At 41.3% G+C, this 14,825-nt stretch overlaps 1 protein-coding gene across 1 annotated transcript; it reads right to left on the reverse strand.

Annotated features, from left to right (window-relative positions):
• Positions 1-1,465: 1,465 nt before the first annotated feature.
• On the reverse strand, positions 1,466-10,203 carry ovol1a (ovo-like zinc finger 1a). The gene is made up of 5 exons (XM_047605664.1): positions 9,321-10,203; positions 3,204-3,430; positions 2,802-3,002; positions 2,557-2,701; positions 1,466-2,469 (listed from the first exon to the last, which is right to left on the reverse strand). Exons 1-5 carry the CDS (start codon positions 9,418-9,420, stop codon positions 2,129-2,131), a joined length of 1,014 nt encoding a protein of 337 aa, XP_047461620.1. The 5' UTR covers positions 9,421-10,203; the 3' UTR covers positions 1,466-2,128.
• Between the last annotated feature and the right edge of the window lie 4,622 nt (positions 10,204-14,825).

Raw genomic sequence — 14,825 nt, forward strand, 5'->3', positions numbered from 1 at the left:
ACTGACCAAAAAAACATATTGGACACTGTTTTTGCCAACTATTTTTGTATATTTTTTCATAATACTAATCCTGTAAATTTTTTGATTACACTTTTTATTTTACTTTAATCTAATCTCATTTTATTTTATCTTTCTTGTGTTTACTTTTATGTGCAACAAAGCTACACCGACAAAGTAATTTCCCTTGTAGATCATTAAAGTCTGTCTAGATCTAAGTCTAAAACTCCTTTAGTTATGTTTGCTAGTAGACATTCCAACTGTAGGCTATGAAATTATAACTTATGAATAACCTGATCAAGCACACATGTATTCAATTAATAAATAGTGCACCACCATCTCAAAGTGAATTTGAATCTTTACAAATACGGGGGAAAAAAAATCTGCCAACCAAAAACAGATAATGCTAGTCTGACCGCTTGGCTTTTTAAGGTGTTCTAAATATGACCCATTAGGATTTCAAAGTTAAAGTGGTCTTAGGGGAAAATTGTTGGAGTTTGGGAAAGCTTCATCTTTTGAGATTCATATGTGTTAAAATATGGCATACTGTACATATATTAGCATCCTAATGTAGTTATCTAACTAATATGAGATGGAAGGTGTGGACAGTCACTTCTTCTTTAATCCAGCCAGCGTCAATTAACTTTGAAGACCGTTATCTGGTAGTCACCTGGATCCCCATGTATCCTCAGGCTGCAGGGAGTTTGCTGGATTCCTCTAACAAGACCCAACAGAGATCAGGAATCCAGCCTCACCCTCCCAGCAGCAGCCTCCCTTTACCTCAAACACACATAGTCTAAGGTTGAGGGAGAGGAAGCATAATTAGGGAATGACAGCAGAAAAAAATAAAGGAAATTAAACATAACTAGTCTAAGGAACTGAGATTAAGTTGCTGAATTAAAAAGAAACGAAAGATATTTAATTTGAATATTTGAAAAGGAAAATCCCTCAACATATCCAAATATAAACCACAAATAATACTTTTGTGCTTATAGCAACAATTTCTATCATTATTTGTATGATACAAATATTTAATAATGCCAATTACTTAATTCTTGATTAATGAGAATGTTATCTGAGCCTAAAATGTACTAGATGTACGCAATGCGCACATTTAAGCTAAAATAACTCGCCCATCCTTGGTCATATCTGGACACAAGAGACTTTTTTGATGACATGGTTTACTTAATCAAAGTAAAATTTATTTGACCCGTTTCTCAAGTTGCAAATTTGTTTCCTATTCATGGATTCAGAATTTACCAGAGTCCCTGCAGAACACAGGAAACGTATGAGGCATTGCTATAGGCATGAATAAAAATATCACTGCCAATATTTCAATCTCAAGCCAGTTCATTAAGTACTAGTGAAAACAAATTTGCAGTTATGAAAACAACTTGGAGACTTCACTCCTCTGGCCTTGCCACCCAAGACCGACACCGTGTTCACATCTACAAAGTGACAAATGAAATCCTTGTTTTGTAATATATATGTATATATTACTCCCTTTAATGAATAAAGTATTCTCCATAGAAAAACTCATCTCTTCTGTTGTACAGAGAAGCCCATAGGTAATATTTACATGCAACAGAAAGGATGAAAAAAAAATACAGTACATATGTTAATGTTCTCATCTGCATCACATCCCATATAAAAATACGCACAGGAGCCAAAACACTATGACCAAACCAACAGGTATCTTAGGTGGAAGCAACTTTTGATGGGGCAGAAAGAGTCTCATGAGGTCGAGAGAAGAGTAAATTATTGGCGACCGGATGATGTTGGATGTGATGGAACAAATTTGATACACAGCAGCTCCACGTCCCCACTTAAAAGAATTTGAAGGATTATCTGCCACCACCTTAAATGTTCAAGGACAGATTCTGAGGTCTTATAGAGACTGTAACTACCAGCTGTACTGGCAGGCTGTGGTGGTCAAAATGTTTTGGATCATTAACGTAAATATAACTTTTTTAGTGTCATTTCATTACTGTTGGTTGTATCAAAACACACGTCCATTCATAAATATACACATACATATAGATATAGATAGATATATACACTAAATACAGCAGTTCTGCTCTTGTAACCTGGTTCAACAGGTTCTGTTCATTTTCAGCCTCCTCACTTGTCTCTACTGCCCAGAGGATCCAGTGGTATCATCACTATCAGGTCCCTGCGGAGAACCTGGAGTGGATCCTCCGACCGAGCCTCCGTCTCTCCCTCCTCCTGCCGCCCTCCTCGTGCCCTTCCCCTTCAGCAGGGCGCTGTCAGGGTGAAGCGAGCGGAGGTGGAGGTGCAGCTCCTCCTGTGCTCCTGCCGTGTGGCCGCACTCCTCGCAGACGTACAGCTTGTTACGGCGTTCCTTGTAGGCATACTTCAGGGTGACGCTGTGGATCTTCTTCATGTGAGACTCCAGGGAGCAGCGCTGGGTGAAGGCCTTGTCGCAGAGGTTGCACTTGTACGGGCGGACACCTGCGAACGTTAAAAGGGGGAGGCGTCACGTTTCTTGGTCTGTTAATATTAGATGTGTTTGAAGAGGTTTAACTGCAGTTACCGTACCTGTGTGGGTGCGCACGTGTCGTTTCAGGTCGAAGGTGTCGTTGAAGCCTTTGCCGCAGAAGCTGCACAGGTGCCTCTTGGTCTCGTTGTGACACTTGACGTGTCTGTTCAGCATGCGTTGATACTGGAACGTCTTCTGGCAAACCTAAATGCAGCAACATATCCACAGTGAACCTTCCTGTATTTGGGTCTTATTGATCCAAATTCAAATAGTTGTCACGCCAAAACCCTTTTTGTTGCCTTACCTGGCACACAAATGCTCCTGTTGACGTACTTTGACCCGACAATCTGGTTACCATGGAGACTGGCTCCTGAGGTTGAGCAGAGGGTGTGGGTGGGGCGACTAGCATCATTGTAGCTTGTGGGGGTAAGACTGGTGCAGTGGGAATAGGAGGAAGAACTAGAGGAAGAGGAGAGGGATCGGGAGGTAACTCGCCTGTAGTTACCTGCAACAGAGAAATTCATATTCAATTTTAGATTCATTTTAATCTGTTTGTTGAAATGTACCCAATATTAACCCACACTATTCACCAGTTTATGTTCAGCATTGTTGAGATTTAACCCAAAATTAAATCAATATCCAATCACATTTGGAAATTAATAGTATTTTAAGGAGATCAAGAATCAAAAATCTGCTGAGTTTTTACCTTGATTTTAGACCGGACGTAGGTGGAGCCACCCTCCGACCTCCGCTTCCTGATGTCCAACCTCTCCTCCAGTGCCAGGCTGTGTGGACGCCCGAGCACCGTGCTGGATGGCAGCTCGGCGTGAGTTTGTACGTCGGAGAGACAGCGCTTGGTGAGGCAGAGGGGCACAGCCTCAGCAGGACTGGCTTCAACCTCCATCGTCAGGCTGGACGGAGGGAAGATGGAAACTGAAGGAAGAAAGAGAGGAAGAGTCAGTGTTCGTTCTTTAAGCTGCAGGGACTGATGGTTGGAGTTTTAGAATCTTTTAGTTTTGATTTTGGTCTTCACCAACTCTGGATGGAAATATCCTAATCGTTCTCCACTGTGTTTACCCACTAGACTGTAACCATTTCATTCTGTTGTTGGCTTAGGTAGGCAATGGGCCAAGCCAAGATGGCGATGACATAAGATACTGCACTGAGCTTCAAAATCGAAAACCTGGTTCAAGCTGCAGATTCAGATGACAACAGGAATTTATTTTTACTTATATTAATATTAATCTACATATCCTGCTAGAGTTACTTTAATGTTTGTAACTTGAGATGGTTAGACTTATTAAGTTCAGTTTACCAGTATGATGTTTTCAGTGCTTTGTCTTTAGCTTGGAAATATTTTAACAGAATTGATGTTGGATTACATTGTGGGAACTTCTGTGTTTTTGTGGCTTGAACTTTACCAGGGTGCATTATTAAATCGACTAATGTTCCTATAAGTGATAATATTTGGTTTAAGAAATTATACCGCTTGCCGAAAGAGCTTCCGCATTGACTGATGACGATGATGCTGATTCATCATGTATTAAATCATCATCTCGTAACACATTCTTACGCAGTCTCAGTTGACTCCGCACAACACACACAGTACTACGAGTTATAAACATAACAAAAAATAAAAGGAAAGCTGTTTTTAAAAAGACAGAAACAGGGTCAGAGGGTAAGAATCAATCTAAACTGACGAGGAGGAAAGACGCTTACTGCACTATAGAATTTCCCAATAGGCAGGCAGCCTGCACCGCTTTGTATTTGCTCAATCTCTCTATTAGCAAACATGCAGAGTCAAATATGTGTATGTGTTTGTGTGTTGTGTATGCGTGGGCATAGGTGTGCACGTATTTTGGTCCATTGTTTAGTGTACTTATTTAGCACGCACACTCGCACAGACATCGCTATTACAGTTAGACTTGTTTGACCAGACGGTCTTGCAGCACCAGCTCTGTACCTTCCTCAAACAATCCACCTCCACAGGGCTGGATGAATGTGTGTGTGCAAGTGTGTGTGTATGCGTCAAACAGAGTGTGAGTACGAGCAAAGCAAAACAAACGGGACGGGGGGGGGGGCATAAAGAGAGACCTATGGTGCAACATAAAAGGTGCGCAGGTGTGTGTGTAGTTCTTTGTTTGCGAGTATTCAAGTAGCCCAGAGGCAGGTCTGGCTCAGCTCGGTGGATACAAGGAATCAGTTGATTCCGCCGGGCTCAATCAGATAAAACCCAAATGTAAATGCAAATGAAGCCCCACGGTGAGCTTTAAAGGTGAGACATCTCCACAGCTGATCAGAGGTAACGGTACACGGTGACATGCAGCAACAGCTCTGTGGTATATTTGGTCAGTAAATATCACTCAGAGAGTCCTTGGCGATGTCAAAAATGGGTTTACGGTCCTCAGAGCGTATTTTGTTGAGTTTTTGTACTGCGGGGCAATATACTTTTAAAATCACTTTGCCTAGAACCTGCTAACTTACTTTTGTTTTTCCACTTCAAATAATTCTGAAGATTTCAATTTAACGGTTTACAGGGACTTTACATAAAAGTATATGTTCAGATATATGTATCTACGTGCCTCAAAACATCGAGCACAACAAAGGACAAAATGGTTCTGCCTGATATGGAGCGTCAAATCTTCTGATCCATCAGAAGAAGAAAACCAAGACTGAGGCAGGTTTTCATCCTTGCTGTCATGTGGATTCTGGCTTTGTTGGTCTTTTCAAATACTACTTGTTTGAACAACTGCTTGTTTTGCTACCTCATGTTTCTGTCCCTCCTGGAAACACGTCACCTGGAATGCTCAAAAACAATGGATTCATTCCAACCAGGGAGAATCTAGCAGATGCAAGTAACTACACAGTTATTAAGAGCTAATATTTACTGACCTTTTCAATCATATTGAATATTCATTCTGATAAGACCTATATGATCTAACTGATGAGGCCTTTTTATTGTGATTATTAGTGGAATACTAGTGTCCTTTTAAACTTGGGAGGTATGTCTAAACTTCCTTATGTAGCCGAATTCCTTCAGGCAAATTCTATTTTCTTGTTCTCTTTAAAATGTAACCAATAAACTCTCCCTCGCCAGTTCATTGGGTAACTCAGATTTAACAGTATAGCACTAAGTCTTATCTTCATGAAGGTTATGATGTTCAGCATTGCTTTCAAATAACTGAGGTAAGAGCTGTTTATTCAACTGTGTTTTCATTTTGGAGGCTAGTGATTTGTAGTGCTGCTGAATTGTATTGTGTTGTATTGATCTATGTTCCTATATTATTTTGACAACCACAATTTGTCAGTTTGCAAGACTTTTTAAATCTAAACGACCTCCTCTGAAATGATCACACAGCTGAATTACCAAACTGAACATTAGAACAGTCATCAAGGAGAAGCGCAGGACTGTACCTAATATTTTGTTTAACCCACTGAGCTGGATTTCCCTGCAATGCTCTAAAATCCATCTTAATCTTAATTACTCCTGTGTGGTGATAGTTTCTGTGGTGACTGCTGCTGACTGGACATTTAATCTCATTTTGTATTGTTTGTTCACCCCTCCTTCCCCACTCCCTAGTGAATGGGATGTGTGTGTGTCATGGAGGTAAAGGGTGAGGGGGTTCAAAATAACCCACTGCCCATACTTGTATAGAGAGCATGAGAGCGCTGTGCTGTTGCCAAAGCGTTCTTTTTTTTTTTTTTTTTGTTAATCAATTTCACATCGCTCAGCTGGGAGAAAGAGTCAACAATCAGTCGATAACTTTATCAAGCATGGGGTGTGAGGCTTTGTGTGTGTTTACTAAAGGCGTACTGTCTGCTGCGATAGGCTCTCCGTAAGGGTCCGTTACATTTCCTCCCATCCAATAAACATTAACCTTGCTCCAGGAAAGACTCTGGGGCCTCAGCCTAATGCAATAAACCCATAAACATAATTAATGCCCTGCTGAGACAACAATTGCTCTACTGAAATAGCATGGCATTTCTGACACCACTCTCACGCATGTGTCTTAAATATGCATACACTTAGCTTAGCTTAGCTTAGTGGCTGGCAGATGGGAACAAACTAGAGAATTAAAGAAAGTCAGCAAGTATTGTGTTGTGTTTTTCTGTGTTTTAGAGATGGGTGAAGATTTTTTTTTTATGAAAAGAGTTACTGTTCTAAGCTAAGCTAAGCTAAGCTAAGCTAAACTAAGCACAACATGGCTGTAGCTTAGTATTTAATGGCTGGATTTAAAAATGGATGAAAATGGGAAACAAAATTCTAAATTATCTGGTTGGTTTTAAACTAAACAAACTTTTCAGTTTGACGAGTGAATGAGCCAAAGCTGATTTTGTTTACTAGGTAGATTTAAAACAAAAGCAAAAACAAAACAAAAAACAAAACAGATTTGATCTCAGGCTCTTTTTAGATAAGATAAGGTGTAATCTTTTATTGACTGTCCAGTGGAGAATTTTACAGTTTAACAGCAGCAGAGATAATAGCAAAAAAAAAAAAAAAAAGAGGACTAAGCTAGTGCTAAGTACCATTACTTAGCAAACTAGAGCTTTCTTTACATAAAAATGGATAAAATGGAAAATAGAATTCCACTCATGAAACTGACATGTTTTCTTCTTTTGTCTTTTAAGTTTTTTTCTTGCTTTAACAAAAGTCTGCTTGTTTCAATGGTTTCATGTAATACAGTTAAATGTCAGTTCAACACTTAGATACCTCTTAAATGAGTATTAATGGAAAAAGTGGAGTCCATTGTACTCAGAAGCTAAAAATGGGCACATAATACAATAAAATCAGCTTCCATCAACATGAAGCCATAAGAATAGTATTCAGTGATAGTTTGTAACAAAGCTTTACTGTTCTATATTTAATTGTTCAATAAGACGCACTGTGGTAGTCTCCAGGAAAGAGGAGGGATAACCAGAAATTAAACCGAGGCCTGGTTCATACTGATGACCCACCAGAAACAGGCTCTGGCACATGTTTGTGGCTTATGAGATAATAAAATAAACCTCACAAAACACACACACACAAAAAATTATCCTAGTCGATGACACCTGGCTCTCTTGAAAGTATTCAACACGCCTGTTTCTGACGGCAATTATCATACCTCCCTGTGTGAGCGTGTCATTTGTTTTGTGTGTGTAGCTGCATCCGTCCTCTTGTGTCTTGTGTGTGTGTGTGTGTGTGTGTGTGTGTGTGTGTGTGTGTGTGGTGGGTGGGTGGCCTTGTGTCAGACACACACGCACGCGGACACACACACACAGGCCAGGCAGGTACATCAAGTAACGGCACATACCAGAAACTTTAGCTGAGACCGTTGCTGGGTTTGGTAAGAGTTTTAACTGTGCGTAATTACGCACTGACGCTTGAGTTGTTTTGTTTTTTTCCTTTTAAACTTTGGGATACATTTTCACTTCAAATTCAAATATTTTACGACCCGGCTGTGAAATACTACATACTTCTTCATGGAGATATCGATTAGAAACCTGAAAAATATAAATATAAATTTGAATTAATAAATAAATAAAATAAAGCTTCATTGTTTGCTTTTCCTGTGCGTAAAACTACTCTCGTCGTAATTCAAACATACCTGCGTGTTTCCGTTAAGGTTGTATCTGACAGAATTGTTACTGGTTTTACGCTTTAGTTAATTTTGACACGTGTTTAAAAACCACCTGGAAATTCGCGTTGGTCCAGTTCATCCAAAGGTTCCGGTTTCGAACACCCAAGAGGATGTAAAAGTGAATGATTAAAAGCTAACGGTGACGAGATGAAGATAGGAAGACACATACAGAGAGGGGGAAGGGTGGGAGCTAGAGAGAGGGGGGTGGGGGGGAGGGAGAGAGAGGTTTAGGGTGTAGTCCGTTACTTGTTATCTGATACCGGCGTGGTCTTACAATAAAAACTCCGCCGATGGCAACAATGGGGATTGTTCTCAAGAAGAGAGGGAGACAGAACGAGTTAGGGAGAGGCTCAGTCCCTCATCTTTCCATTTAAATTCAAAGTACCTGAAGTCAAACCCAAAATTTGACAGCTCTTACTCATTTCAGCAAGATGAATTATAGCCTATACAGGAGACACAACCGTCCCACTCTATACTGTGTTTGGTAAATTATCTAAAAGACAACTTTAGTCTTTTTAAAACACAAATTGAAGGCAAATTAATACCTTATTAGTTATTCAGTCGGTGGATTCTAAATCAAAGCTACGTAGAGTGACTTAAACGCGTTCTAATTAATAGGCCGAGTCCGAGTGACTAGGCAGACGCCATAAGTGATACGGTTGCGTTTTGACTTTATAAGTCAGTGCGTATCTGCACAAGGAAGAACACTGCAATTGAGGGTTGAAGGTCGATATGGGAAAAGCAACGGGCTCTTATAGCTTACAGGCCGCGATACTAGAGGTGGTAATGATCCGAGGCCAAAATACATTGGTTCCTTTACAGTTTGCTTTCTGTGGCCTTTAATTTGAATCATTTAGATCTTAACAATTAGGTCATGTCATTTGGAACACTCTGAAGCTGGGCGACTTTAGAATAAAGATGAAAAGCAAGACGGGTATCGTGCAACGAGCTGCATTCTCTGTACGGCCCGCTGTGTTTTCCCGTTATCCGGTGGCCCCGTGCCTCAGCGGCCCCGTTACAATGGCCACCGAACCCCTCCCCACCTGCCACACTGACACTCTGGCTGGATCCCAAATCGCGTAAAACTGGCCCAGATCCGTTGGTAAGGGCACCAACAAAAATAAATAAATAAACACGCACCGATACGCTGTGACTATTCTTAAAAACATCAAATATGGCTCATTACAACAGCGTGGACTCACCTGGGATGTAGACGTCCCCTCGTTCATGATCAGGGAGTTCGCTCCAGTTCCGCTTTCCCGGCGAAACATTCGCCTTTTTCACCAGAAAGGCCCTCGGCATGCTTAAATAATATCCCCAAGGTCCCTTCGGGGAGATTTGCACGGAAGCTGATGTTGAATAAAGTAAAAGTTTCAGAAGCAGGAAACTGCCAGGTTGGAGGTAAAGCTGGAAGGTATTGGTCCGCTCCTTCCTCCTTGCACCTTTCTCCTCGTTTCGTAAGCCCGCTTTGTCCCGCTTTTATCTCCCCTTTCCCCAACCACAACACACTTTTCTATCCGCCAGATTTTGTGTCCGGCTCTGAGGGAGAAGTCTCTCGGCGTCGGGACAGGTGAGTCCGCTCAGGTGAGCAATCCGGACAGGTAAAGGCGAATAACACCCACGGGGCTCTGAAATAACGGGAGCGCGTGTGAGTGGGTGAAGGAGCGGGCTGAAGAAGAGGGAGAGAAAAAAACGGCAGATATTCCTGATCGCACACACTGTCGACAGAGGTGGGTCAAAAAAGCAGCACAGGTACTCATTTAAAAAGCAGGAAACAGGCGCCAGCGCGCATGCGCCTCAGAAATAACGGTGACAACAAGACGGCGAGAGCTTGGTTAGGCCTCTGTATACCTGCTGAACCGGTTTACTCCTCCTTTCTTTCTGTGTCAGTCTTTCCACCTCTTCTCCATTCCGCTTTAAGGTGTGGAGAAGGGTGAAAATGACAAGAAGAAAATGGATCTATATGTGTGTATGTAGAGGAGGTGAAACCCAGAGGCACACACACTTTACCTGCAGGATGAAGAACCAATAAGGCCGTCAGTAGCCAAGTCAAAGAACAAAAAACGCTACATGTATCAAACTGACAGTTTTTCAGTTAGAAGTAGACAGAAGCTAACAAAGAAGTTGTCTATCTTGTCATTTGTCACAAAAAAAAAAAAAAAAAAAAACTTGACAGATGATTCCTATATGGTCAAAATCTCTTTAGCTTGGTAGGACATATTTGACGCATTCAGCTGGAGCAGAAAGAAAATGCTCTCGACAAACAAGGGAGGAAAACAACAGGTGAAGAAATCTAATTTTACAGTGGACCATACTCAGAGAGGATGTTCGTCTCGTTAGCTTGTGATCAAAAGACTTGTCACAGTGCCACTGTGTCTCTCTTCCATTTTGGTGCACCTGTTTTATTTCTTAACTGTTGTAAATTCTCACTAGAATATATTTTCACATATACACCTTGGGAAATCTGGAGCCTGTCTTCTTAATTTAATTCTCGGTTGCTTAAACTGTCAGATTTGAGAGTGCATTTTTTCTTGCTCTTTATGTCATACTCTTTTATTCTTTTATTTTGTAGTTTACAGTGTGGCTTAAATGTTTTTGCACCCTTCAGAATTTTCTACATTTCTTCATTAAAAATGACTAAAAACAGCCCATGGACAGATGTTTTTGTTGACATAATTCAAAATTAATTTGTCCATCAATGATGACAAGCCGTCCTGGGCCAGATGCAGCAAAACAGACCTGAACAAAGACATTACCACCCCCATGTGTCATGGGTGGGATGAGGCTCTGATTCTGTTTTGTTTTGTTTGCTAAACCAACCTGTTCTACTTTGGTCTCATTTATCAACAAAAGTTTTTCCCACTTGTCTTCTGACTTGTCCACGTGATGTTGACCAAACTGCAGATGGACAGTAATGTTGTGTTTGGAGAGCTGTGGCTTTGGCTTTGTCCTTGCCACTGTGCCGTGAACACCAGGGCCAGGGTTAGGGTTAGGGTTAGGGTTAGTGAGAGAGGTCTTTACTTGCTTAGTAGTTACACTGGGTTCTTTTGTGACCTTTCAGGATGTTATCCGTCTTCTTTTTTGAAGTGGTCTCTGTTGGTTGGCCACTCATGTGGAGGGAAACCATCCTCTTATAGCTGCCCCATTTGATCACATTCTGTCCAATGGCGGATTCTACTTTGGTCTCATCTATCAATGAGACCAAAAATACAGACAATGCATTTTCCTGACAGTCATCTGGCTGGTCCACATGATGTTTAGCAAACGGCACTTCCCTCCTCTGTACACTTCAACAGCACCACCACTGTCTTCAGTCTTGGTGAAGTAGCATTTTAAGTTTTTCTGAGTTGTCTGGCGGGTTTTTGCCAGAAATGTTGATGTTCAAGTGACTGAACTGAATCTATCCCAGCCTTTAACAAGACTTCTTTATTTCTTTCTTCTGTTTCCCATTATGTGACGAGAACTGACAGCAGACACACTGGAAACCCACCAACCAGTACTGTAATTTTTCCCCAAGAGAACTAGTTTTATAATCATTTTTATTGTTGTTTGTTGCACAATATAAATAATCTTGGACAACATCCTTACCTGGGAAAATAAGAACTATTCATATGATATCAACACCTTAAGTGAGCAAAGTTCATCTGATGACACAAAGCAAAACAAATAACTATATAGGCCTGTAGGTATGCAAATGACCCATTGAAGGATCTAGGTTTGCCCCGCCTTTCTCTCCCTGCTGTGTCACACACACACACACACACACACACTCTGTGGTCTCATCTTTGTAACCAGTCAACACACACATTATCCCGTTAACTGCCTCTGGAAACCGGAACATAATTACATGGAAACAGGCCTCACATGAGCATCACTAGCAGAGGCCTCCTTCGTGCTAGTGTTTTCTTTCCACGACATAGTGTTCGACTCTACGTCTTGTTTCCCGTCCGTCAAAGGAAGCTGTCACACAGTTAGACGGCTCGAGCAGCTTCTGTGCTCTGACTAAAGAAACTCATAATCAGGCAACACAACCATAATCACAATTACTGATTCTGAATTAATTAGCCCATAAAAGTTTCCTGTCACATCTTGAAGACCAAACAATCACTTCTCTGCGCTTGGTCCTTGGACATGCACTTGTTTGCCCTTTCCATTGAGATTTTAAGAAAACTGATGCAATAATTACCTTTGCAAAGGGTTTAGGCTTCTTCAACAGATCTTTGCAGAGCCTACATGAGCGGCATGTGTGGTTGTAAGAGATTATATTTGCGTAATGGCATATTTTCTTTGTTTTGCAATTCAACTATCATTTCATCAACTATTGAAAACTCAATGCAGCTGACTAGATTTTAAATGGAGTGAAAATCTAGTCAGCTGCGTTGAATTTTCAATAGTTGATGCTCGAAGTGAGCAACTCACGTCTGAGTTAAAGTTGTTGTAGTTACATTCCTGAGGAGTTACACATCAGAGTATGACACCTTTGCATTAGATTTGAGGTGTTTCTAACCATAGTGTTGCCAGAGAAAACTGACACCACAGGTAGTGGTAAAATATATCTTTTTTTTCTCATATGTCTCTACAAATACATGTTAATTTGGTGCAACAGTTTGGACCAAGTGCAGAAAAAATACACTTACAGATACAACAGCTTTTGGCACTGCCTGTAATACACACCAAAAAATTCACACCAATTGTATTTGTGTCAGATGTAAACTGCAATCAGTGAAATTACACGTGTAATAACTTTTGTTTGTTGTGCAGGAACGTGTTTTGTCTCTGCTTTTGCATCTTTTGTGTCTTTCATTCGTCGTTTAGGTTTCCTTTCTGCCAGCAGCGGAGAGGGCCCGTCGTTGTGAAGGAGGAGTGGTGCAGGATGAATGCATGAAATGTGGCCCGGGCAGTTGGAGTAGTTCAAGCAGAGGAGGTCCTTCCTCTCTCTTCTTTCTCTAATGTCATCTAACTGTCATCGATACTGTAGTTCTTTGCATCCAGTCCTCTCTCTTGAGCTAAAAGGTCTGAGTTACTCTTGGTCTTTTCTATTTGAGTCTACATTAATCAGCCTGCAGGTACACCGAAGATGATTAAGAAAGTTAAAAAGTGAATTCAAAAATACAAGAGAGGGATGACTCAGTGGGGGGGGGGGACACTTGCTTTACACCAGTTTAACCTGATAGACAACCTCATCTTTTCAGTGCTGCTGCTGCTAGTTCTTTCTGTTTAACCCCATCTCTGTTTGTGTCCACACTGAAGTAACGCTAATTTATTTGAGGCGTTGCTCTTTGCAGTGCTGCAATCACCCATATGTATGTGTTGTTGCCATGGTTATCTGTACCTCTTTTTACACCTGACCTGCTACGATGCACTGCGGAATCCTGCCCCAAAACACAACTTGAACTAATTACTGTCACTGACAACGGTGCCTTGATCTAGACGCCAACATCTATTTTGCCAACAACAACAAAAAAAAATTAATTAAATATTTCACTGAAAACTGAGATGTGTTTGAGACCTTGCAGATTTGACCTGTTCCTTCTGGCATGTCATAATCTCGTGAAAATGTGATAGGTGTGATCCTACACTGAGAGTTGTAACTTTTTCCAGTGACCTTCTTTTTTGAGTTCTCCTAACTCTTGTGTTTCTCTTTCTCTTTTGCTTCGTCAGTGTGATGTTATTTTAGTATGTCAGCCTGCATACTTTATCTTTATTCTTGTAATCTTTTTTTGTCCGGGAGTGGGTGCGAGCACTGGTCAGGCAGCATACCTGTGTGCTGTGTGGCTGTTAACGCCAAGAAAAACTGGTCCTGATGTTTCTTTTCTACTGTCTGGTGTATAAAACTGATATCTGACAGGGCGGCACAGTGGAGTGGTGGTTAGCACTTGTGCATCCCAGTAAGAAGGGCTTTCTGGGTGGAGTTTGCATGTTCTCCCTGTGTGCGTGGGTTCTCTCTGGGTAATAGAGTTTCCTCCCGCCCTCCAAACACATGCTCATTAGGTTGACTGATGATTCTAAATTGACCCTAGGTGTGAGTGTGAGTCTCTGTCTAACCCTGCGATAGACTGGTGTCCTATCCAGGGTGTACCCGCAACCCCTGCAACCCTAGTAAGGATAAGCAGTAGTAGTAAAAGATGAGATGATTTCTGACAGCACACAGGCTCATTCAGGTTCCACCATCATTTGATGAGGTTTGACACCTCTTTTCTCATATAACCACTACTCCACAGAGGGCTGGAGCCTATCTCGTGTATCATCAAGCAAGAGTCTATCTCAGGGCTAAGACAGAGAGACAGAAAGACAAACATTCACACATGGTCTTTGGACGGTGGGAGGATTCTAACCCAGATCTTCTTGCTGTGAGGCAGCAGGGCTAATCGCCACGTCACTGTGTTGGCAGTGGTTTGGCACAGTTATGTATAATTTTAAGCAGTATTAAGGAATTTTGTCCACTAGGGCACAAGATATATTTAACACCTATGAGTTTGCCAGACTCTCTCTAATATACGGCTCTGGCTGCAGAAGCAGCACATTTGGTCACTATTCATGAAATATCAGACTAAGGTTGATAAACTTGGCAAACAGTTACTGTATGCAGATGTTTTCTGCCCTCCTAAAGATGTGAATTCAGTGTTCTTGCTCTTATTTCTTTTGCTCTTGTTTTGGTCTTCATCAACTCCTGGGAAATCAGTCTCATGTCTTAAGCTGTCTTGATA

Source organism: Mugil cephalus, chromosome 1 (genome assembly GCF_022458985.1).
Source record: "Mugil cephalus isolate CIBA_MC_2020 chromosome 1, CIBA_Mcephalus_1.1, whole genome shotgun sequence".
NCBI classification, from domain to species: domain Eukaryota; kingdom Metazoa; phylum Chordata; class Actinopteri; order Mugiliformes; family Mugilidae; genus Mugil; species Mugil cephalus.

What these genes read in the sequence shown, in the direction of transcription:
- ovol1a (XM_047605664.1), bottom strand. Translation starts at nt 9,420, where the DNA reads ATGCCGAGGGCCTTTCTGGTGAAAAAGGCGAATGTTTCGCCGGGAAAG. An exon ending in ACGTCCGGTCTAAAATCAAG is followed by an intron (nt 3,003 to 3,203) that starts GTAAAAACTCAG and finishes TCTCTGTTGCAG; the next exon opens with GTAACTACAGGCGAGTTACC. An exon ending in ACACGTGCGCACCCACACAG is followed by an intron (nt 2,470 to 2,556) that starts GTACGGTAACTG and finishes TAACGTTCGCAG; the next exon opens with GTGTCCGCCCGTACAAGTGC.